At 44.9% G+C, this 26,033-nt stretch overlaps 2 protein-coding genes across 2 annotated transcripts; one reads left to right on the top strand and one right to left on the bottom strand.

Annotated features, from left to right (window-relative positions):
* Positions 1–6,419: 6,419 nt before the first annotated feature.
* On the bottom strand, positions 6,420–14,982 carry DNAJB9 (DnaJ heat shock protein family (Hsp40) member B9). Its single transcript, XM_069976085.1, has 3 exons — positions 14,615–14,982; positions 9,624–9,851; positions 6,420–6,901 (listed from the first exon to the last, which is right to left on the bottom strand). The coding sequence occupies exons 2-3, from the start codon at positions 9,838–9,840 to the stop codon at positions 6,450–6,452; spliced, it is 669 nt and encodes a 222-aa protein (XP_069832186.1). The 5' UTR covers positions 9,841–9,851; positions 14,615–14,982; the 3' UTR covers positions 6,420–6,449.
* On the top strand, positions 14,833–23,876 carry THAP5 (THAP domain containing 5). The gene is made up of 2 exons (XM_069976094.1): positions 14,833–15,222; positions 23,183–23,876. The coding sequence occupies exon 2, from the start codon at positions 23,225–23,227 to the stop codon at positions 23,858–23,860; it is 636 nt and encodes a 211-aa protein (XP_069832195.1). The 5' UTR covers positions 14,833–15,222; positions 23,183–23,224; the 3' UTR covers positions 23,861–23,876.
* Positions 23,877–26,033: the final 2,157 nt, after the last annotated feature.

The following is a 26,033-nucleotide window of genomic DNA, read 5'->3' as shown; positions in this document are numbered from 1 at the left end:
AACCTGTAGTACTGTGTACAACTGATAAACCAGGAAGTGCAGAAACACAAAACAGAACCCCCCCCCCCCCCCAAAAAAAAAAAAAAAAAATGGATTAGATAGGTGAGTAATGCTTTGTGCTTAATTTTTTTAACCTCTACCTGGAGTTCCCCTATTGTCTATTGGCTGTAAGTGGCCCCTGGCCAGCAACCAGTGCTCCTGGGGGGCCCACACGGCTACCGAATGTTGTGTCTGATGCTGCATGGGCTTGTATGTGAGAACATACAGTTGAATGCAGCAGGGTGATTGAAAAAGCAAGGAGAGCATTGGCTCTTCACCCTGCCAATCACTGTTGTGGCTGTCGTTCCCTCCTTTAGAGCTGTGGAACATGAGTAACGTCACTTGTGCGCTCACAGAGCAGGGAGAGAGTTGACATGAAAAGAGTACAGTACTGCAACTGCACAGCAGGTATGTTTTTCCCTTAGTTATAGAGGAGGAGACCTATGTAGGTGGGTGGGGCTAACTCCTGGAAAGGATGTTATCTATGAGGGTTGGGATATGGGATGTGCTGGTTAACAAAGAAGGGGTACCTAATCTGGAGGTACAGTCTACTCACAGTGGTGGCGATGGAGGTGTCTAACCACCAGGAGGATTACCAGGGAGAATACTGCTAGGGAAGGGGATAGCCGCATGGGGAATACCTACTAGGGGCATTACCTACATGAGAAGGTGCTGGAGGGGATGCCTACATGAAGGATACTACATTTTGGGGGGGGGGGGGGGGGGGTTTGCCTGCACAGAGACATCTATAACAGAAAGATGCACAGAGGGGAGTCTACCTTCTGTATAAGGGCACAGAGGGCCCTAACTACTACATAGAAACAGAGGGAAATAACTATATTGGGGCATAGAAGGCCTAACTACTATATGGATGCACAGAGAATCTGAATTTCAACATGAAGGTACAAAGGGGCCCGACTACTATATGGGGGAATGCACAGGGAGGATCTATCTTCTATATGGAGAAACAAGGGGGGATAATCTACTATAGATGGTGGCCTTTTTACTATATGAGAGCATAGAGGGACTCTGAACTATATGAGGGCTAACATTGGGTCTAAATACTACATGGGGGCATAAATTGTCTGCTCTCATATACCCTGTACACCAGGATTATCAGGGCTGCTCTCATATACCCTGTACATTATGATTATTGGTTCTGATTTCTCCTACATTTTTAATGCATTGTCATGTAATTATTCCATTTAGTCATGTTGTAGTAGTCTGGCTTTTATAGGTTATTTAGTATAGTTGCCTTGAACTGCATGGGGATAATATTACCCAGCATTCGCACTATACATTTACATTTATTGGTACTGCAGGTATCCCCTTCGGGTGTAGCCTATTTGGTCATTGACCATCAGCTATCGTGTAATGCTGCCCAATAGATATAGAAGAATGGATGGATGACTAGATAGGCACGGTTTCTGGAAAAAGGCAGCTATGTTTTTGCAATGCTGGATAACCCCTTTAACCCCTTCCCGCATTAGGACGTACCGGCACGTCCAAATCTGCAGCCCGTTCCCGCAGATGGACGTGCCGGCACGTCCTCTGAATGACAGGGGCGCAGGAGCTGCGCTCCTGTCATTCCCGGCGGGGCCCGGCTGTCAGTGATAGCCGGGCACCCGCCGCAACTGCCGAGATCCGGGCCGAGCCCGGATCTCGGCAGTTAACCCTATAGGTGCTGCGATCTGTGCGATCGCAGTACCTGTAGTGCTACAGGAAGGGAGAATCCTCCCTTCCTCCTCCATCGGGGCTGTGCGGTGAGATCGCACAGTCCCGATGGAGCTGTGACGTCAGGAGGCTTCCCCGAAGCCTCCTGGTGTCACAGCTACGGAAGCTGGTCAGGCTCAGCCTAAGGCTGAGGCTGATCAGCTTTGCCTTTTACAGGCATAGTGCATTGCAGTGCTGATGAGCTCTGCAATGCACTGTGCCTGTAATCAGGCAATTTTACAGTAAAGTCCCTATGGTGGGACTAAAAACAGTGTTAAAAAAAACACACACACACACACACACAAAATACATTTATAATAAAATAAAATTTACACATAATCCCCATAGCCCCCAATACAATAATAAATGTAAAAAAAAAAAAAGTACACATATTTTGTATCACCGTGTGCGTAATGACGCAGGCAATACAAATATTACATGAACCCCTTAGTGACCGCCAATACGTATTTTTACGGCGGTCACTAATGGGCTTTATTCCGATACGTACGCCTTTTAGTGGCGGACGTATCGGAATGCTCTGCCGTCCCCTTGCGGCGGCAGAGCGGGGGATTAGCTGTCAGTGTGACACCTGATCTCCCCCTGACACTACCCCGAGCGGAAGTTCCTCCGCTCCAGGTAGTTTAACCCATTGAATGCCGCTGTCGGCACCCCGGAATACCTGTAACCACCCCGCATTACCTGTAACCACCCCAGATTACCTGTAACCACCCCGCATTACCTGTAACCACCCCGATTACCTGTAACCACCTCACATTACCTGTAACCACCCCAGATTACCTGTAACCACCCCGCATTACCTGTAACCACCCCACATTACCTGTAACCACCCCACACTACCTGTAACCACCCCACATTACCTGTAACCACCCCAGATTACCTGTAACCACCCCGCATTACCTGTAACCTCCCCAGATTACCTGTAACCACCCCACATTACCTTTACCCACCCCACATTACCTGTAACCACCCCGCATTACCTGTATCCACTCCGGGCTACCTGTAACCACTTGGCATTACTTGGAACCACCCCAGGCTACCTGTAACCACCCTGGGCTACCTGTAACCACCCCGCATTACCTGTAACCACCACAGATTACCTGTAACCACCCCACATTACCTGTAACCACCCCACATTACCTGTAACCACTCCAGATTACCCGTAACCACCCCACATTACCTGTAACCACTCCAGATTACCCGTAACCACCCCAGATTGCCACACCCTCTCGATTGTCGATCACCACCCCAGATAGCCAGTAAACACCCCCTGATTGCCCATAACCACCCCCAGATAGCCAGTAAACACCCCCAGATTGCCCATAACTACCCCCAGATAGCCAGTAAACACCCCCAGATTGCCTGTAATCACCCCAGATTGCCACAGATTGCCTATCACTACCCCAGATAGCCAGTAACCAACCCAGATAGCCAGTAACCACCCCAGATTGCCCATAACCACCCCAGATGGGCAGTAAACACTCCCTGGCTGCCCGTAAACACCTCGAGATTACCTGTAATCTCAATTTTTTAAATTTTTTTTAGCAACTTTGCTATTCTAATAACCGATACTAGCTGCGGTTTTGCTCCAGCAAAATGACACTCCTTCCCTTCTGAGCCCCGCTGTGTGCCCATACAGTGGTTTATGTCCACATATGGGGTACCGTTCTACTCAGGAGAACCTGCGTTACAGATTTTGGGGTGCATCTTCTCCTCTGTTCCTCGTGAAATTGAGAAATTTTAAACTAAACAAACATAATATTGGAAAAAGTCTATTTTTTCATTTTTACTGAATTCTTTTGAATACTTTCCTCCAATACCTGTGGGGTCAAAATGCTCATCACACCTTAAGATGAATTCTTTGAGGGGTGTACTTTCCAAAATGGGATGACTTTTGGGGGGGTTCTATTCTGCTGACACTACAGGGGCGCTGCAAACGCACATGGCGCTCAGAAACGTCTTCAGTAAAATCTGAACTGGAAATGCTAATTGGCGCTCCCTTCCTTCTGAGCCCCGCTGTGTGCCCATACAGTGGTGTATGCCCACATATGGTGTACCGTTCTACTCAGGAGAACCTGCTTTACAGATATTGGGGGGTGTTTTCTCTCATGTTGCTTGTGAAAATGAGATAATTTAATGTAAACAAATATATTATTGGAAAATTTCTATTTTCCATTTTTTACGGCCTAATTGTGAATACTTTCCTCCAGCCCCTGTAGGGTTAAAATACTTATGATACCCCTAGATTAATCCTTTAGGGTGTGTAGTTTCTAAAATGGGGTCACTTATGGGGGTTTCCAGTATACAAGCCTTTTAAATCCACTTAAAAAAGAACTGGTCCCTAAATAAATCAGTTTTGGAAATTTCATGAAAATTTGATAATTTGCTGATACATTTCTAACCCCCGTAACACCCTAAAAAAGTGAAATATGTTTATGAAATGAAGTCAGAATAAAGAAGACATATTGAAAATGTGACTTAGTAATTAATTAATGTCATGTGACTTTCTGTTTTTAGAAGCAAAGAATTTCAAAGTTTGTAAAGTGCAAATTTTTCAAATTTTTCATGATATTTTGATGTTTTTCACAAAAAAACACACAAGACAGTGACCAAATTTTGCCCCTAATATAAAGTACAATATGTTACAAAAAAACATTCTCAGAATCGCTAGCATACGTTAAAGCATCACTGAGCTATAAGCGCATAAAGTAAGACAGGTCAGATTTTGAAAAATGAGCCTGGTCATTAAGGCCCAAATAGGCTTAGTCTTGAAGGGGTTAATTTTTACATGGATATATATGTGAAATGTAGAAAGTCTTTTCCACTGTTCTCAGTTCCTGTTCACTATGAATAATATTCAGAAAGCATTGTCATGTACTGGGGTTCTTTTTGGGTAACATAATTGGTTGGGGGCCTACTGAGACTCACTCGCTCCCCCTAGGCTGGACCGATAGCTACGCCCCCGGGCACGATAATCTGCTGAATCAGCCTGATTTGGCAGCTTATCACTCAGTGTTAAAAGGCCCTTAGTAACAGAAATGATTTGGTGAGATTAGTTTGTGCTGGTGGGAATGTATCCCTGGTTAAATCTAATCACTTTTTACATGGTTCTGGCTTTGTAGGGGGTTTATAGCCAGAAAAGTGCTGAGATGCTTTCTGGGGACTTTGAAACATTTACCAATCTGATGCTGCCATGGCTTGTTTAGCTTTCAAAAAAAAAAAAAAAAATTATAATAGGCATTTTTTTTTAGTTAGAATTGCCAGCCGTAGTCCTTTAAGACAGAAAACACACAAACCCTATAAGGAATAATCTTTTATTTTCACTCATATTACATGAGCTAAGACAAGTGGCATTTGTTAATATCCCTAGGATTAATAATCATACGGAATATGCCAAAGAAGGGACAGTAATATTAAAACACAAAAATAGAACATCTGATAACACTTTGCACACACACACACACACACACAAAATTAAACTACAAATATTAGGAACATAAAAATATTGCACATTTTAAGAGTGTTCCACATCTGCATGTGGCCAAGCCAATGATCTATTGCTTGTATACTCATGGAAGCAAAGTTACACTCCACTAGTAAGAAGATGGAGGATTCCTTTTGTAAGGAAAAATAAAGAAGGGGGAAAAATAAAAAGGAGTTGCTTTAAAAACCAGAAAATGAGCTAGTCTCAGGAAGACAGTGCTAACAGTTCAAAAGTTACATTGGCACACAATTGCTAAGGAAAGTTGGAAATTACATCTGAATGGAATTAAAGCTGCTCGCACAGGTAGCGCAAGACTGGGTTTCCACATTTGCATCACAAACCACACCCTCATTTCTCCATTGATAGCCACGATGTGTTGCAAACCTGGCAACATTGTGCACCTATTGGGGTGGTTGCCAAAGGGCGTTCTGAATGCATATGGGGAAACCCAGTCTTAGAAGCCCCTTATTGCTGGACTTGCCATTGTTTCAAGTCAAAGAGCAGTGTGATAATGCGTGGTAGATGGAGAGTGCTACTTGTGGCTGCTAATACCAAGTACAAGTAGCCTTATTCATTTCTAATAATTACTCTGTTATTTGTGAACACAGCAGAAAGAACTTGCAGCAACTTTTGGTAGCTGCTCTGTCGGGACATCAGATAAAATCTCAACAGAAACGCAAAGAGCCATCAAATTATTACGGTGCTGACCCACCTAAATAAATCAGAAGTAATGTAAAAAGAAATGATGTTGTTTGCAATGCTTTGTAAGCCAAGGAAAACAGGAAAAAGTGCAAGGATTAGGAACATGAAAACAATTACTTTTGATTATTCATTTTAAGCCCAAACCAGAGCGTTGTAGCCCAGATTATTCAGTGTATACTATAGCCAAGGAAAATTACTCAAGCATGCCATGCATAGTGCATTGTTACCCTTCTAAAGGAAGAATATAAGTGTTATATACCTGGTTAGCAGATTTAAATAGAAAACCTAGAATAAGTTAATGGTATAAGAATGTAATTCAATAGCACCCCACTAGATTATATCACACAAAGGTCAGACACTATGCATGCAGCAGCTTTTTTTCCTGCTAGTAGCTGTATGCTCTGTTTAGCTGCTCACTGTAGCACTTTTAGATTCTAGAGTAAAGCATTAACTGGCCAGTTCATATGCTGTCAGCTTTTTATTGGCTGGGTTGTCACTGTCCAGAACAATCAGTATAGGTTGTAACCATGTTTCCTCTTCGCTGAGTGACAGTTCTGCAGTGCTTGCTTGATCCGTGGAATCTGCTCTCTGTACGAATATTGTGCCTTTGTGAGTTTCCCACGCTACCAAATGTAAACATCTTTTCCATATCTTCAAACATGTCATTAAATAAACTCCCCCCAAACCCAAAGTCATCAAAATGGCGTCTATGCCGATTAGAAGGATCATGTTGACTCCTAAAATGGGAATTGTCAAAGTGTCTTTTTGATCTACTGTTTTGGCTCTCCCCGAAAAAGTCAAAGTCTTTAAAAAGGTCATCAAAATTAAAGTTGAAATGTTGGTGGAAATGCTTGTCATTGCCTCCTCTTCCTCCAGTGGTAAATGCATCATGACCAGACTGGTCATATTCCTTTCGTTTGTTTTCATCAGAAAGGATCTCATATGCTGTAATACATAAGAATAAAATAGAAAAATAAGAAGTTAGTTCCATGTCAAGTGACACCATTTACAAAACGCACAGTATATTTATGGCTTATTATAATAAAAACCTAGATATTCACAGAAAATGCATGTATCTAGCAATACAGGATTACTAAGCAAATGTTAATCACTAAAGTCCACATCACATTTTGACTTTTGTTTCAGGAAAGACAAAAAAGTTTCCCAAACAGTCAAGCTCAGTTAACTCTATTAGGGTAGCTTCACACTTACCTTTCCGCAGCGGATTTCACGCTTCGGATCCTGTTCGTGTGAAGCTGAATGGGTCGCATACATGTAGCACAATTTTCAATACGCTGCCTGTATGTGACCCGCCCCTTTAACCCCGTGCATCCCCGGCCCGAAGCATACATTACCTGCTCGCCACCGTGGCTGTGTGAAGCTTCCGGCTGCCCTCGCTCCTAATCAATCAGTGCACAGCAGCACTGATTGGCTGATGGGGACCAATGGGAACCGGAAGCCTCACACAGCCATGGTGCCGAGCAGGTAATATATGCTGCGGGCCGTCAGGGGCAGCCCTGGAGCATCCATCACCAGCTCCAGGCTCCTGCTTGCTTCAGAGCCTCACGGCATCTCCCGGTTGTCAGCCAAACTGTACACTGCAGTGGGGCAGCGCACTGATTGGCTGACCACCGGGAGATGCTGGGAGGCCTTAAAGCATTAAAGCAAGCAGGAGGCTGGAGCAGGTGATGTATGTTCTGGGCCGGGGCTGCGGGCGTTAAAGGGGCTGGGTTGCATATCAGCAGCGGAATGAAAATTTCACTGCGGATATGTAACCCCATAGACCTTCACAGTACCAGGATCCGCAAACCCGCAGCGTGAAATCCGCTGCGGACCCGGTACGTGTGAAGGCACCCTTAAAGGGCATAACATTTTTGTTAAAGGGGTTATCCGGTGAAAATCTCTTTAGAATCGACAGGTTTCAGTAAGTTATATAGATTTGTAACCTACTTCTATTTAAAAATCTCAAGTCTTCCCATATTTATCAGCTGCTGTATGTCTTGCTAGAAATGTTTTCTTTTCAACCTTACATAACACTCTCAATGTCTAGAGCAGGAAAGGTTTTCTATCGGAATTTGCTTCTGCTCTGGACAGTTCCTGTCTGGGACAGATGTGGCAGCAGAGAGCACTATGTGAGACTGAAAAGAAAATCATTTTCAGCAAGACACACAGCAGCTAATAAGTATGGGAAGACTTGAGATTTAAGTAGAAGTAAATTACAAATCTATGTAACTTTCTGAAACCTGTTTATCTGAAAGAAAAATATTTTTGCTGGATAACCCCCTTAAGTGTCAGCATACAGCCAGAAAGGCATGCCGACACATATGTCCTATCCACTCCAGGGAGTTTACTGTAAATGTAGCTTACATTTTCTACTAGTGACCAAGATCCATCCCTTGCTGAACAGAAATTTAAGGCCTTATTACACGGGACAATTATCATGCGAAAAATCGTTATATTGTTCAAATTTAAACGATAATCGTTCTGTGTAATTGCAGGCAACAATTGAAAAGATGTTCGTATGTCGTTGATTTAGATCTGAACCTAAAATCATCGTTAATCGTTCGCTGTAATTCCACATTTATTCGCTCAAGTTCCGAATTTGTTCACTAATCGTTCAGTGTGATTGCACATTGTTTTGCTGGGATCACAAGAAGTAAAAAGATCGTAGTAACCTTCGCAACAACGATTGTAACCAACGACCATCGTTCTGTATAATTGTGAACGATTTCAGGTTGACGATAAACAATCTCGTTTGTCATCCTTATTGTTAGTCGTTAAAAACTGCTCCGTGTAGTAGGACCCTTAGGTTTACCACGAAAGAATTTTTTGAGTCCCACAAAATAATAAACTTTAGGTTGATGGGGGTCTCAAAATGGATGAAATGAGGTTATTTTTGGTTACTTAAAGGGGGTAGTGCGGCGCTATGAAATTATTCACAAAACAACACACATTACAAAGTTACACAACTTTGTAATGTATGTTATGTATGTGAATGACCCCTTTCCCTGTGTTCCCCACCCCCGCCCGTGTAGTGCACTATACATACCTGATCCAGGTCGACCGACCCAGTCTGTAATCTTGTCAAAGACGTCATCTTCAGGAGGCCGGCCGGCCCGCTCCTGCCGTCCCTCATGCCGGCCCCCCTCTGCTGCATCATAACTGTGCTCAGCCGCGATTGGCTGAGCACAGTTATGCTCAGCCAATCGCGGCTAAGCAGCTGATGACGCGACAGAGGGGGGGGCGGCATGAGGGACAGCAGGAGCGGGTCAGCCGGCTTCCCGAAGATGACGTCTTTGACAAGATTACAGACGGGGTCGGTCGACACAGATCAGGTATGTTTAGTGCACTACACGGGCGGGGGGTGGGGAACACAGGGAAGAGGGCCATTCACATACATAACATACATTAAAAAGTTGTATAACTTTGTTATAAGTGTTATTTTGTGAATAATTTCTTAGCGACGCATTACCCCTTTAAAGCTACAGCTTAGGTGATCTGGATGTTCAGGCTTAAAAACAGACCGCTGAATGCAATAGCAATAAAAAGCTCATGCAATGGAAACTGTAGTAGAGTTATGCCAGGAAAGTATTCATACCGAAAAAGTCCACATGATTAACAGTATCTGAAGTCAAAACTATACAGAACTTTATTAAAATGTTCTCACCTTCAGCTATTTCTCTAAACTTTGCTTCAGCATCAGGACTTTTATTTTTATCAGGATGATACTTCATGGCCAGTTTGTGGAAAGCTTTTTTGATCTGTCGCTCTGAGGCATTTTTTGGAACCCCCAAGATGTCATAATAAGTCTTTTTTGCCAGTATAACTTCAGATATTAATAATATACACACAGCAAATGTGAGCACCGACTGAGCTGAAGCCATCGCTGAAGTTCCTGTAAGGCAAACACATAACATGTTTTAGGTGTCAATAGATTGCATCAGATCTATTGCGGGCCCTTAGGCAGTACAATGTCTAGTATGAACACGTTGTTGTTACAATGTTTATATATGCAGCTACTGTATGTTATTAACAGGGTTATAAAGTTCTATTTGAAGTAACTTAGGTCCGTGCTTGTAAGTGATGCAAGTCCAACATGAACAAGGAAAAACATGACAAAACAAGGGGCGAGAAGGATCGGGCACGCTAAAAAAGCATATTTATCTCCCTCCTGTCACCATTCTGAACTCATGAATGCTGATCTGAATATACAAGTATATGGAAGGATTGTGAGAAATGGCTGTCTGCTGAATAAATGTTGTGTATAGGTGCTGGTAACTACATAAAGGTGCTGAACGGAGCTGCAAACATAACCTCCTCAACACAGCCCCAAATGAGAAGTTCATGTGCTGCGACAAGTCTATTTTTGTATTTTTAATTCTTCAAAAGAAGAAAATCTTTATATTAAAGGGAAACGTCAATATCCCATTGTGCTATATAAGAGGCTGTCATTAAAAAAAAAAAAAAAAAAAAAAAAAAAACACTGATCACTAAAAGGAACAGGCAGAAGTGCTCCACCAACTGATGTGCCACTGTTTCTGACAAGTAGCTATGACATGTCAGATAATGGCTCCCCATTAATGAGTTTCATGCGTCAGCCTCTTATCTGTTCCCTTTCCTTCCTCCTATGACCAGACAGAACGCCTATCATTTATTGACAGTTCTTACTCAGCTCCTGTCATACACATATAATAAAGAGGAACATTCTTCCTCCATGACTGTATGCCTATATCCTGGTGGAAAAATTTTTTAATGCAAGCTTCATTTTGCGCAAAATGTGTGTCTTTTCTGTATTTTGCACAAAAATGTGACTTATGCCACTTTTTTTGGCTTGTACCTTAGTAAATCTTTACCATTTTAATATCTTTATTGTGTATACAGAATATCTAAACTATTGCAGGTCGCAGATCTCATCTATCCATCTTACAAAGAATTTAAAAAATCCTACTGCTTGCATATTAAGTGTGAGAATGAACATCATCCATAGAACAAGGAGCCCTATCCCTACAGGAAAGCATGGCGATATAGCTTACAGTGTGAGCCAGGCTTTAGAACACGTCATCACACTACACCTGACAGCATATCTATCTAGTCACCTCATCTACAAGCTTCAGTGTACTTGTCACAAGAGCTGCATTATAAACAGGGACCTGAATAAAACATCTATAATTTAACCCTGTAGTCACCACAGTCATGAGGCTAGGAACCATAACCAACACTGCTCAGGCCATGGTCCAGAATTCCTGGGCAGCCTGTCAGTCACTCCGCACTGCCCCATGACTTATGGGACACTGACCATACTGACAAGTAACCAGCCTGGAGAGTGACAACTATACAATGGTGCTGTAAATACCAGAGCCGCCCTATGTAATCACTACTTCACACCTCAAGTTTTATTATTATAATGAACATGTATTTTTCCCCATATAAAGGTAATGCTGCCACTGACAGCTACTATACTGAAAATAGGGGGGGCTGCTGCCCACTGACAGCCACTATACTGAAACTAGGAGGGCTGCTGCCCACTGACAGCCACTATACTGAAACTAGGAGGGCTGCTGCCCACTGACAGCCACTATACTGAAACTAGGAGGGCTGCTGCCCACTGACAGCCACTATACTGAAACTAGGAGGGCTGCTGCCCACTGACAGCCACTATACTGAAACAAGGAGGGCTGCTGGCCACTGACAGTTACTATACTGAAACTAGGAGGGCTGCTGGCTTCTTACAGACAGTGGGCACAAGATCACTGCACGGGAATGGTCACCAGGGTGGGACAGCTAAGTGGCACAGAGCACCCCCTTATGGAGACAAGTGAGTACACAGAAGATTTCTGTTACATAACCAGCCATCCAAAAAGGGGCACTGTAAGATCTTCTGAGAGCCCAGTACTTCCTATAGGAGGGAGGCCCCAGCTTCCCAGCCATATATATGTGCAGTACACTACAGGAGAGCCCAGTACTTCCTATAGGAGGGAGGCCCCGGCTTCCCAGCCATATATATGTGCAGTACACTACAGGAGAGCCCAGTACTTCTTATAGGAGGGAGGCCCCGGCTTCCCAGCCATATATATGTGCAGTACACTACAGGAGAGCCCAGTACTTCCTATAGGAGGGAGGCCCCAGCTTCCCAGCCATATATATGTGCAGTACACTACAGGAGAGCCCAGTACTTCCTATAGGAGGGAGGCCCCGGCTTCCCAGCCATATATATGTGCAGTACACTACAGGAGAGCCCAGTACTTCTTATAGGAGGGAGGCCCCGGCTTCCCAGCCATATATATGTGCAGTACACTACAGGAGAGCCCAGTTCTTCCTATAGGAGGGAGGCCCCGGCTTCCCAGCCATATATATGTGCAGTACACTACAGGAGAGCCCAGTTCTTCCTATAGGAGGGAGGCCCCGGCTTCCCAGCCATATATATGTGCAGTACACTACAGGAGAGCCCAGTACTTCTTATAGGAGGGAGGCCCCGGCTTCCCAGCCATATATATGTGCAGTACACTACAGGAGAGCCCAGTACTTCCTATAGGAGGGAGGCCCCGGCTTCCCAGCCATATATATGTGCAGTACACTACAGGAGAGCCCAGTACTTCCTATAGGAGGGAGGCCCCGGCTTCCCAGCCATATATATGTGCAGTACACTACAGGAGAGCCCAGTACTTCTTATAGGAGGGAGGCCCCGGCTTCCCAGCCATATATATGTGCAGTACACTACAGGAGAGCCCAGTACTTCCTATAGGAGGGAGGCCCCAGCTTCCCAGCCATATATATGTGCAGTACACTACAGGAGAGCCCAGTACTTCCTATAGGAGGGAGGCCCCGGCTTCCCAGCCATATATATGTGCAGTACACTACAGGAGAGCCCAGTACTTCTTATAGGAGGGAGGCCCCAGCTTCCCAGCCATATATATGTGCAGTACACTACAGGAGAGCCCAGTACTTCTTATAGGAGGGAGGCCCCGGCTTCCCAGCCATATATATGTGCAGTACACTACAGGAGAGCCCAGTACTTCCTATAGGAGGGAGGCCCCAGCTTCCCAGCCATATATATGTGCAGTACACTACAGGAGAGCCCAGTACTTCCTATAGGAGGGAGGCCCCGGCTTCCCAGCCATATATATGTGCAGTACACTACAGGAGAGCCCAGTACTTCCTATAGGAGGGAGGCCCCGGCTTCCCAGCCATATATATGTGCAGTACACTACAGGAGAGCCCAGTACTTCTTATAGGAGGGAGGCCCCGGCTTCCCAGCCATATATATGTGCAGTACACTACAGGAGAGCCCAGTACTTCCTATAGGAGGGAGGCCCCGGCTTCCCAGCCATATATATGTGCAGTACACTACAGGAGAGCCCAGTACTTCTTATAGGAGGGAGGCCCCAGCTTCCCAGCCATATATATGTGCAGTACACTACAGGAGAGCCCAGTACTTCTTATAGGAGGGAGGCCCCGGCTTCCCAGCCATATATATGTGCAGTACACTACAGGAGAGCCCAGTACTTCCTATAGGAGGGAGGCCCCAGCTTCCCAGCCATATATATGTGCAGTACACTACAGGAGAGCCCAGTTCTTCCTATAGGAGGGAGGCCCCGGCTTCCCAGCCATATATATGTGCAGTACACTACAGGAGAGCCCAGTACTTCCTATAGGAGGGAGGCCCCGGCTTCCCAGCCATATATATGTGCAGTACACTACAGGAGAGCCCAGTACTTCCTATAGGAGGGAGGCCCCAGCTTCCCAGCCATATATATGTGCAGTACACTACAGGAGAGCCCAGTACTTCCTATAGGAGGGAGGCCCCAGCTTCCCAGCCATATATATGTGCAGTACACTACAGGAGAGCCCAGTACTTCCTATAGGAGGGAGGCCCCGGCTTCCCAGCCATATATATGTGCAGTACACTACAGGAGAGCCCAGTACTTCCTATAGGAGGGAGGCCCCGGCTTCCCAGCCATATATATGTGCAGTACACTACAGGAGAGCCCAGTACTTCCTATAGGAGGGAGGCCCCGGCTTCCCAGCCATATATATGTGCAGTACACAACAGGAGAGCCCAGTACTTCCTATAGGAGGGAGGCCCCGGCTTCCCAGCCATATATATGTGCAGTACACTACAGGAGAGCCCAGTACTTCCTATAGGAGGGAGGCCCCGGCTTCCCAGCCATATATATGTGCAGTACACTACAGGAGAGCCCAGTACTTCTTATAGGAGGGAGGCCCCGGCTTCCCAGCCATATATATGTGCAGTACACTACAGGAGAGCCCAGTACTTCCTATAGGAGGGAGGCCCCGGCTTCCCAGCCATATATATGTGCAGTACACCACAGGAGAGCCCAGTACTTCCTATAGGAGGGAGGCCCCGGCTTCCCAGCCCTGTGGTCACTAGTCTCCATGCCAGTGGCCATTATACCGGTATGGAAGCACAGGTAGTAGTATATGGAAGGCCAGCTCTCTCCCCTGAGCCCGTACATACACGTCACTAGTACACTCCATAAACTGCAGGTGACACAGCCCGAACTATAAGGCTGCAGGACAACTTCCCTGCCAGTACCAGCCTGTGGTCAGTAAACAAGCGGCCGGGCACACACTACACGTCTACCCACCCAGTACCGCGCCCCCTCCCAGCGTGTACCCTCCACTCGGGCAGTCACTCACCAGCCTTCCGCCGACAACCAGCAGCCCGCAGCTCTCACTTAACTGCACTGACACCCGGGCCCGCCTCCTCAGCTGCCAGCAGCTCTGCTACACGACACGTTTTACTATTGGCTGCCAAAGCTCACGTGACTTTAGGCGCACGTGGAAAGCTGTTGTTTTACAGAAAATGTGGGCGTCACTTCCGCTGAGTGTGTGCGGGCTCGGTCAGCGCGTCATTAACGCGGGAACAGTCCAGGGTGGGCGGAGCCGCCGGGGGCCCTGGAGCGCTGTATTCTGTAGTCAGTGCTCCGCTACCTGGGTGTAATAGCAGTGTTCAGTATTGTAATGTGCAGCTGCCGCCTCCGGTTCTCTGTATGTGAACTGCTAAACGGTTAAGGTGTGTTACTACATGAGGCTGTGACCGGAGAGCACGAGCACGCTAGCGCTGTGTTACATAGCAATCCCGTGCCCTCATCCAATATGGCAGCTTAGTGCCTGCTCGTGCTGAGCTCCTGCTGTTGTCAGGTGCCCGGATGCGGAAGGACAGGCGCACTGCCCGGTGGGTACCCTGCACCTAGGCGCTCCTCGTGTCACCCGCATTGTATGTCCATGCCCAGGAGAGCCGCAAGGTGTGTATGGGAATCTGCGCTTTATTACTTGCTGTGATAGGGGTAGCAGAGTGATCAGGGACGGGAACTTTCCTTGTGTTACTCCTGTACCTAATGGTCATGTGATCTGATGATCCTATAGTGGCTCCAGAATGTTAGATCACTGTGATTTGTGGGAAATCATCCGTAATTACATTCTTTTCCGTAAAATGTGAATTGTACTAGTTTGCATAGATAGGATCCGTGTTTTTTTTTTTTTTTTTTTGACGTCACAGATTTGATGTCTGTAAAAAATACAGATCCCATAGACTTCTGTTGGTAATCTGTACCGCAATCACAATCTGCACTTTATTTAAGGGAGAAGTCCAGCAAAATTTTTAATAAAGTACTGAATTGCCCCCCAAAAGTTATACAAATCACCGATATGCACTTATTACGGGAAATGCTGATAAAGTGCTTTTTTCCCTGCACTTACTACTGCATCAAGGCTTCACTTCCTGGATAAAATGGTGATGTCACGACCTGACTCCCAGAGCTGTGGGGGCTGTGGCTGCTGGAGAGGATGATGGCAGGGTTGAGGGACACAGGGCACTGGAGGGACACTAAGCATCCCTCTGCCATCATCCTCTCCAGCAGCCACAGCCCGCACAGCTCTGGGAGTCGGGTCGCGACATCACCATTTTATCCAGGAAGTGACATCACCATGTTATCCAGGAAGTGACATCCCCATTTTATCCAGGACGTCACATCACTATTTTATCCAGGAAGTGAAGCCTTGATGCAGTAGTAAGTGCAGGGAAAAAGCACTTTATAAGCATTTCCTGTAATAAGTGTGTATTAGGGATTTGCATAACTTTTGGGGGGGCAATAAAATACTTTAATAACAATTTTCGCCGTACTTCTCCTTTAACAGAACAGATTACGGATCAAAATTGATACAGATTGTGTGAATACCCCAGTATAAATCGGTGTGCCCTAAGTTGAACCGTGATTACGGATCCACAATTATGGACAACTTTACGGGACGTGTGAATAAGGCCAAGGCTGCGTTCACATTGCATCAGAGGCCAGAGCAATTGCAGTTCCTTTTGAGATGTGAGCTGCTGAACAATGGGGCAGCATGATGTTAGCCCCAGAGCTGGAGCCAGGGAGGTAAGTAGACATCACTGTCTTCATCCATCCTCTCCCTGGTAATACTCAGAAACAGCCTCCTGCCTTGAGTACCCCTTAAAGGGGTTATCCAGCGTTACAAAAACATGGCCACTTTTCCCCCTCTCTTGTCTCCAGTCCAGTTTGCAATTAAGCTCCATTTACTTCATTGGAACTGAGTTTGAAACCCCACCCAAACTGGAGACAATAGAGAGAGAAAATTGTCCATGTTTTTGTAGCGCTGGATAACCCCTTTGGGGTCCAGATTGTGCAGCTTCTCTTAACACTTGGCATTTAACCTACCATGTCTAGAAAAGTTGGGTGCTGCCCTAGGGCTGCCAGGAGACCATGGATAAAGCCTATGGCTGTATCCATGTTTTCCTCGACTCCCTAGGGCTGTATGTACCTTCTTCAAACACTGGTATCCAAATGTCCACCATCATACTTGCACTCATCTCTGCTAAAGACTAAAGAAAACTTTCCTATTGCTACATACGCTGTGCTTATTGGGAGAGTGAACAATTGGCCAATTTTTACACAGTGTAAACGTAAATGGGCACTGTCTAGTTTTTTTTTTTTCTTTAATGCATCATTAAAGGAAAAAAATCACGGATGGCTGAAAGTAACTGCTGTAATCTGACCCAGTGATGGTGGGCATCAGTGTAGGAGCCTACATCACCAGAGAGGGGCAGTACCCTGAGCGCCAACGTCATTGCTGGGCCTGATTACAGCATCAATGACTCTTAAGGACTGCCCATATGTCTAAATTTATATATGGCGCAAAAGTTTTACAAAGTCCTGTTTCAGCGGTTAGCAATAACGCTGCTAGCGCTTACTTATATTTCTGAGACTAGTATTACAGGCTTTATTACACTATATTTACAGTTTAAGTGACAGTTTTATGGTGATTTTTCAAATGGAAATATATCAGTATCTCCAGTAGGATAAAATGTTGTTGTTTTTTTTTATCCGAGACAGTACAGAGCTAAGATAAGAACACGGGTGCTTATCTTAGCTTGGGCTTTCTGTGCATCACAGGAAAGATGCTGACCTTGCTGTTTTTTTGGACTACATTTTTATGGTATATGGTTCACTCTATATATTAGCACTTTTGTAATATATACAGTAATACCTCTGTTCTCGAACTTAATCGGCTCTGGACAGCTGTCCCAGAACCAAACAGTTTGAGAACAGAGCTGTGTGTTTCTATAGGGAACAATGTAAATGGGTTTAATCGGTTTTAACACTTCTGGGGTAGGCGCAGAGAGATTAGCAATGCATCATAATTATGGGAATACCTGCTCTAAACCGTGCTCCTGGACAGTGATGTCCTCCCTCTCCAGGTGGTCGCCCGCTCACCTGCATAGGAGACACGGTGGTCGTCTGGGGAAGGAGGATGTCACTGTGCAGGAGCTTGGGTCACCCCCAAGCATCACCAGCAGCCCCGGAGCTCCTGCACGGTGGCGTCCTCCCTCTCCAGGCGGTTGGTACACTCAGCTGCATAGGAGACATGCCATCTGCCTTGAGAGGGAGAACGTTATCGTCAAGGAGCTCTGTGGCTGCTTTTCTCCTCCTGGACTGCTGGTAGTATTGGGGGGTGCACATGTGGGATTCCAGTATATAGGGGGTGCCCCGAGGTCCTTCACAGTTACATCCTCCCCAGGCGGCTGGCATGTCTCCTATGCAGCTGAGTCTATAAAGAGAAGTTTAATGCATCTGTATGTTTTGTATTGCGTCAGTATGTCATCAGTATTTCATCTGTATTGCATCCGTATTTTGAGTATAGTTCAATTGCCCTTTTAAAAGAAATGTGAATGCAATGCTGATGAAATTTCATCATTTATATGTCCATGTACCAATAAACTCACCTGAAACACACATAATACAAAGATTCTCACCCCTTCCATATATAGACGTGTTTTTTTTGCTTACAAATGATGATAGAAACAGTGACCAAAATACTGCAGTATCAAGTGGCCTTAGAGGTTTTCCAGGATAAAACAATTTAATAGGCTATCAATCGTTAAATAGCACGGTGCTGACAACGAGTTTCCCTGCCAATCAGCAGTTTGGCACCTGCCCTATACCGAAGTTACCATTCACTTCAATAACAGCAGAGGTGGCAGGAATGCGGTGTTGCCCTTAGATGGCCTATGGAGCCGTCATTCTCTGTGGGCATCAGACTCACTTATGCAGCGCGCGCTTCGGGTGCGAGGATATCTCCATCCCGGGACCGACTCCAGGAGCAGGACTTGGCGAGATGGGGGTAAGTATCCGGGGCTCTAGCGGGGGGTCGGGCAGCCTTCACCCCGGCACGGGGGGTGACAGGTTCCCTTTAAAGGGGTACTTCGGGCCGGGGGGTATTTCTAAGGATCGCCGGAGAGGGGGTGGAGATTGAAGCCGGAGATCACTTACCTCCCCCGTTCCGGTGCCCAGATTGCGCCGCCCGGAACTCCCGTCCCACAGCCGCTTTCTAGTCAGAGCTGCTGCACGAGACGTCACGTCTCAAGGCAGCTCTGCCATTCAGCTGCCGAGGCGGGACTCCGGCACTGGAACGGGGAAGGTAAGTGACCTCCGGCTTCAATTCCCCCCCCCCCCCCCCCCCCTCTTTTTTTTTATAATGGAAGTCAATGGAAAAACATCAAAAACGGATGCACACAAATGCATCCGTTTTTTGCAATCCGTTTTTTGTGAACCTAGCCTAAGCGGCCACGCACACATCAGTGTCCCCGGAGCCAAGCATAATAACAGGCAGCTGCGAAGCCCTGGATAAGAACATTTCACTGACTGATCGGGACCCCACGCAGCCATGCTGCATCGGTCCCAATTAGAGATGAGCGAACCTCGAGCATGCTCGACTCCATCCGAACCCGAACTTTCGGCATTTGATTAGCAGTGGCTGCTGAAGTTGGATAAAGCCCTAAGGCTATGTGGAAATCATGGATATAGTTATTGGCTGTATCCATGTTTTCCAGACAACCTTAGAGCTTTATCCAAGTTCAGCAGCCCCCGCTAATCAAATGCCGAAAGTTCGGGTTCTGATCGACTCGAACCCGGTTCGCTCATCTCTAGTTTCAATCCTTTGTACTGACATGCGGGGTACGACACTTACCTCGGTCCTGTTGGATTGGCGATCTGTAGATATAGGCTGCTCTCGGGCAGACTATGTACAGATCGCCCCATTATGCACCTTTTTCTGTTTGGTGTTATGAACTCCTGTTTACACTGATTTGTTGTGCATTTTCTATTTTAGAGCATATTGCTCTGCGCTTTCTATCCTATTACTATGACATCTACCTCAGTGTGCACCACATTTTTGCTTATACTTGCACTAAATACTTAAGGGGTTATCCTGCAAAAATCTTTTTCTTTCAAATCAACTGGTGTGAGAAAGTTATATAGATTTATAATTTACTTCTATTAAAAAAATCTTAAAGCGACTGTACCCACAATCTGACCCCTTCAAACCACTTCGGATAGCTGCTTTTAATCCAAGATCTGTCCTGCGGTCCGTTCGGCAGGTGATGCAGTTATTGTGCTAAAAAAACAACTTTTAAACTGGCAGCCCCGTGCCCTACGGGAGTATCTGTGCCCTAACTTTGCACCACCCCTCTGTCCCTCCTCCCCACCCTCTTCATCATTAGGAATGCCACTGCAACATTTTCTCCATGCTGAACATTTGCACAGGTTTCTTAACGATCCAGCCATGTGCCGGGCTAACACAGGTGACGAATAGGAGGCAATCTGCCTGGAGCATTCCTAATGATGAGGAGGGCGGGGAGGAGCGACAGAGAGGTTGTGCCAGCCTTATACATACACAATGTAGGCCACGGGACTGCCAGTTTAAGGGTGCGTTCACACCTACAGGATCTCAGCAGATCTGCAGCAGATTTGATGCTGTGTTCAGTTATTTAAATGAAATCTGCTGCAGAAAATCAGTTGCAGATCCTGTAGGTGTGAACGCACTATAAAAGTTGTTTTTTAGCACAATAATTTTATCACCTGCCAAACGGACGCCAGGACAGATCTTGGATTAAAAGCAGCTACCCGAAGGTACAAGCAGTTTGGGGGGGTCAGATTGTGGGTACATAGTCACTTTAAGTCTTCCCTTCTTAGCTGCTGGATGTCCTGCAGGAAATGTTTTCTTTTCAGCCTGACACAGTGCTCTCTGCTGCTATCTCTGTCCGAGACAGTCTCAGTTTTCTGTGAATCCCCATAGAAAACCTCTTCTGTTCTGGACAGTTCTCGGCCAGAGATGTCAGCAGAGAGCGCTGTGTCAATCTGAAAATAAAACATTTCCTGCATGACCTATACCTGATAAGTATGGGAAGACTTGAGATTTTTTAATAGAAGTAAGTTACAAATCTATATAACTTTCTGACACCAGTTTTTCGCTGGACAACCCCTTTAACACCGCTGATGGGTAACAACCAACATCTGTTTGTTGCCCTATTCTGTGTTAGGGTCCTCTTAAATACAGAGATTTCTTAGCCGTAAGGGCCACAAACATGTGCCAATCAGCAAGATTGGCAGCTTTTTTTTTTTTTTACAAACTACAGCATGCTCTGGGTGTAGCTTTTTCTGGGGGCTTTTACGATAAGCTTCTAATGTGACTTGAAAACATTTTTAAAAAAATCATACAAACGAAATATTCACACGCTGTAAAATAAAAAAAAAATCTGTAATTTTGAGGTTAAAATATAGCCATATTTTCAATACATGTAAACCATATATAGCATGCACTTAGCAACTCTAGCACAACCTCCACACTACCCAATTCCAAGAGATTGAGTCACAGTCACTTTTAGTACAATAGGTGTGGATAGAGGTAATTCAATCTCTCACTATTCTGGTGACATCTCAATATAGAAGCATAGACTTTCTGTGCTTTCAATCCACTCCTGGTTTTTGTTGAAAAATACTAAGCAAAAATACTGTGTAAACTTACACTGTAGCCTAAAACACAAATTACCAGTATACACAGGCAATTAATACCGTTACAGCATGACCACTACCGCAATCACCATACAGTGACTGGAGTGACTGTACTGTTATTTCCCCTAAGCTTTGGCCACAAAAGTGACTGGAAGGGCTCTGTCATTACACTGTTTTTAGCTAGGAGGGCTCATTAGGTGCTCTTATAGCTGAAGGCATAGTCACAGCACCTATGCCTTCACCAAAGGTTTGATTTAGGTTGGGAAAATCAAAGGCAGTTCCATCTTTATTACACCTGGTGCAATAAACTGTGTGTCCTCAGGAACTGGTTAATGCGAAAATAGTGGAGGACATCGGAAAAAGCTTAGACAAATCCTCAGAACTAAATAAAATAAATGACTGTTGAAGTACAGAATTTATCCAGGCATCCATTCCCCTTGCTTGGTTGAACTTGATGGACATGTCTTTTTAATCTTACTATGTCTCAGATTTATCAAAGAAATAGAAAATTTTAAAATAGAAACTAGCAACCAATTACAGCTCAGCTTGCAGCTCTGGTAAAATGAGAGTTAAGCTGTGTTTCCCAAAAAAGCTGTTTTTTCCACATAGTTAGTGGTTGTGTGAAGTCATTTATTGTCAGACTACTATGTTTTCTCTTTTTAAATCATAATGACAACCAAAAACATCCAAATGACCAAAAGCTCGACTACCTCAGTTCTTAATACCGTGTATTGCCCACTCTTATATCAATGACAGCTTGAAGTCTTTTGTGATAGATGTGGATGAGGCTCTTTAGTGTCTCAGATGGTAAAGCTGCCCATTCTTCTCAGCAAAAAGCCTCCAGTTTCTGTAAATTCCAGGGCTGTCTTCCATGAACTGCACGCTTGAGATCTCCCCAGAGTGGCTCAATGATATCGAGGTCAGAAGAGGGTCTCTCCAGAACCTTCACTTTGTTCTGTTGTAGCCAATGACAGGTTGTCTTAACAACTGAAAAAAAATCCAGATGGCCCTCATCAAAAGTTCACATACCCTGGTGATTGTGTTCTGAAAAGATGCACAGAAGTTAACACAAATTAACAAATTTCTACCACAACTGTCAGGAAAATTGTTTGGGATGCAAAAAAAAAACAAAAACATACAAACTACGCTACAGTACAGAGACAAGCCTCAAAACTTCTAGAACAAGGTCATTTTGAGTGATGAAACGATCCAAAACACAAGGCCAAATTGACCTGTCATTGGCTACAACAAAACAAAGTGAAGTTTCTGGAGTGGCTATCTGAGTATCCTATATCATATCATTGAGCCACTCTGGGGAAACCTCAAACACACATTTCATGCAAGACAGCCCAGGAATTTACAGGAACTGGAAGCGTTTTTCTAAGAAGAATGGGCAGCTTTACCATCTGGGAAACTAAAGAGCCTCATCCACAACTACCACAAAATACTTCAAGCTGTCATTGGTGGTAGAGAGGACAAGACAGGGTATAAAGAGCTGGGGTATGTAAACTTTTGATCAGGGTCATTTGGATGCTTTTGGTTGTCATTATCATTAAAAAAGAGAAAACACAGTAGTATGACAATAAATGGCTTTACCCAACCACTAACCATGAGTGGGAAAAAAGGTTTTGTTATCCTTCATATTGTCTGAAAAAAGGGGTTCATAAACTTTTGAGCACAATTGTATGCAGAGTTTTTCCATATAAAATAAATGCAGAAACCGTAGTTTATTTAACAGGAAATGTATGGCATCATAAAAAATTATATTTAAATGTTTTACGCCTAAGTTGTATATAGACTAGTATTCTTAATTGTAGATGCCCTCAACCCATCAAAATCCCTGCCGTTCCTGACCGTGACAACATACTCTTAACACTGTATGGCATTACCATTTTAGGAAACAAAGCATCACTTTGTACACAGAAAAGCAGACGATAAAATGCCAACCTGCCAGACAGTGACTTATGAGTTGCATCATGCTTCCCTGGAAAATATACTTAACACATCATCAGTCCCCAAGATGTCTTTTGAAGCTCCATTAGTAGAGCAGAGTGACATTGTCTTAGAAAATATGCATACATTTCATGCAGATCATTCCAGCAACAAACTGCAAACCTCTGACAAATCCCTGATTTTCACTGCAATTACACAAACAATAGAGCAACCTGGCTTGGCTGAAGAATCCATTCTATCCATCATTGTCCCAGAAGACATTTCAAAAAAACAAACTATTTTGACAAGTCAGCCCATTGTACAGGATCATCAATTCACTGAAGAGGAAAATGTTGATGCAGAACACATTTCTTCCAATGAATCAGACAGAGGTGATGAGATTTTAGAAATGGAGCATTCATACTGCAGGATTGATCTTGACAGAAACCGTCTCTGTGAAACCATTGCTAAACTCCAGTCCAAAGTAGCCCTGCTAGAAGTGCAGGAAAATGTCACTCTTGCCCGCTTGAGATCATTGGAAGAGCTTATTGGATATTTAAGACAAGAAAATTTGTTATCGGATGAAAAGTTAAAAGTCATTGATAATTGTCGCAAAAGCTTTGATTTTGCTGTTGTACAATAAATGTATTTGAGGAGTAGCATCGCCTACTTGTTTGTTATCTTGGTTTATAGCAGTGAATAATAATTGCATTTCAGTATACAAGTAAGCAACAATTAATCATCCTGAGACAGTTCCCAGTAGTGTTTATTTTAACTGCACTCTGGTCCAGATAAATGTTTATGCAGTTTTTACACTAGTATTTTACAGAACAGATCCTATTTTACATTATAATAGGAATTCCAGGTAGAATCCCTATTATAATAATATAAAAGCTTGACAGTAATGCTTTACAGAGCGCCTGCCATTATAAGAAAAAGTATTAACGTGTCAGAAAGACATATCTAACCAATCAGTAGAATTAGTGGGGAGACACATACTCTGTTGCGAGTATTGCGACCTGACCGGTCAGGTTCTGCACACTGGGATAAAAACTTATGCTATGTATCTCTGGCATATCAAAAGTTTTTATTTTTATGTTAATGCCCATTTGAATCTATTCTGATAGGGTTTTTGCTTCAGACTGTCCAACATTTTTGTACCCGTAAAATCACCTGTGTGGGATGAACAAACAACTATTTCCAGATAGGAATATAATATAAGGGCAGACTAGATTGACCAGGTCTTTTCTGCCAGCAATCTTTTATGTTTCTTTGTATTACATCTGAACTTTATAAGTGGTCAGCTGCATAGTGAAGACTAACTTTTCCCAGTTTCTAAATATAAGAATGGAAACTCTAAGGGTACCTTCACACCTACCGAATCCACAGCGGATCTCACTTCTGCGGATTCGAAGCGAGAACCGCTGCGGATTCAGTATCAATTCACCCCTATGATAGCACATATTCGTAGCGGGATTAACATCCCGCTGTGAATATGTGCTTTAACTCCCTGGTGCCCGCAGCCCCGTCGTCGCATCCCCGCCAAGAGCATACAGTACCTGCTCGGCGGCACGGCTGCAGTGAGGCTGCCGGCTCTGGTCCCGCTCAGATCAGCTGAGCAGGAACGGAGCCTGGAGCCTCACTGCAGCCGAGCAGGTAACATATGCTCGCGGTGGCGGGCCGGAGATGGGCTGATGGGGGGATGTGGCCGGGATGCGGGATGCGACGGTGGGGCTGCGGGCACCAGGGAGTTAAAGCACATATTCACAGCGGGATATTAATCCTGCTGCGAATATGTGCTATCATAGGGGTGAATTGATACCGGATCCGCAGCGGTTCTCGCTTCGAATCCGCAGAAGTGAGACCGCTGTGGATCCGGTAGGTGTGAAGGCACCCTAAAAGTAAACACAATTGGTATTGTAGCTTGCACAAATGTCTAACCTGTTAAAATCTAACATTTACCCTGCATAGTGAATGTGGAAAACTCTATGCCACTATTGCTGCATCTTGAGAAAACATGAAATAAAAAGCAATTAAAAAGTCCCTTCCCACCCCCTAAAAAAAACCCCTACAGATCACAGTACAAAAATACCTAAACACAGCCCCATAGATAGAAAAATAAAGTTAAGCTGCATTCACACATCCATAAACTTTGCTGACCTTTTTGACGGTGAATGCCTGTCCTGGATGGTTTCCCTGCCCAGCATCATGTATCGGCATCAAGCCGACAGTGGGAAAAATGTTTGTATCTCCACAGCACTATAATGACAAAGCCGCAGAGATTCAAAAGATTCTCCCGCTGCCGGCCTGATGTTCATACATCATGCCAGGCGGGGACACAATCCATGACATTCACCGCACATAAGGTCCAAAGAATTGTGGACGTCTGAATGCAGCCTAAGGTGTCAGAATGTAGGGATGTGTGAGTGAATTAATTATGCACCATCTCTGACCAGCTCCTATAACCTATTAACCCCTAGACGACCCAGGACGTAGAGTTACGTCATGGAAGTCTGTCACCAGACGACCCTGGACCTAACTCGACGTCCTGGGTGTTTCTCCGGCTATGAAGCGCGCTCCGGAGCGGAGCACGCTTCACAGCAGGTGGGGGCCTGCTGATTGCTGCCGGGACCTCACCAGTAATGACACGCTGCTGCGATCGCGCTGCGGGTCCCGATTGTTAAAACGGACCGCCGGAGGTCTCTCACCTGCCTCTGTGCGGTCCGATCGGCGATCTGCTACACTGAGCCTGCACAGGCAGGCTCAATGAGCAGATCGCCGATAACACTGATCAATGCTATGCCTATGGCATAGCA

Source organism: Dendropsophus ebraccatus, chromosome 1, assembly GCF_027789765.1.
Source record: "Dendropsophus ebraccatus isolate aDenEbr1 chromosome 1, aDenEbr1.pat, whole genome shotgun sequence".
Lineage (NCBI taxonomy): Eukaryota > Metazoa > Chordata > Amphibia > Anura > Hylidae > Dendropsophus > Dendropsophus ebraccatus.
Note: the sequence above shows the minus strand (reverse complement) of the source record. Positions and strands in the feature narration are given on the sequence as shown.

What these genes read in the sequence shown, in the direction of transcription:
- DNAJB9 (XM_069976085.1), bottom strand. Translation starts at nt 9,840, where the DNA reads ATGGCTTCAGCTCAGTCGGTGCTCACATTTGCTGTGTGTATATTATTA. An exon ending in GTTTAGAGAAATAGCTGAAG is followed by an intron (nt 6,902 to 9,623) that starts GTGAGAACATTT and finishes TATGTATTACAG; the next exon opens with CATATGAGATCCTTTCTGAT.
- THAP5 (XM_069976094.1), top strand. Translation starts at nt 23,225, where the DNA reads ATGCCAACCTGCCAGACAGTGACTTATGAGTTGCATCATGCTTCCCTG.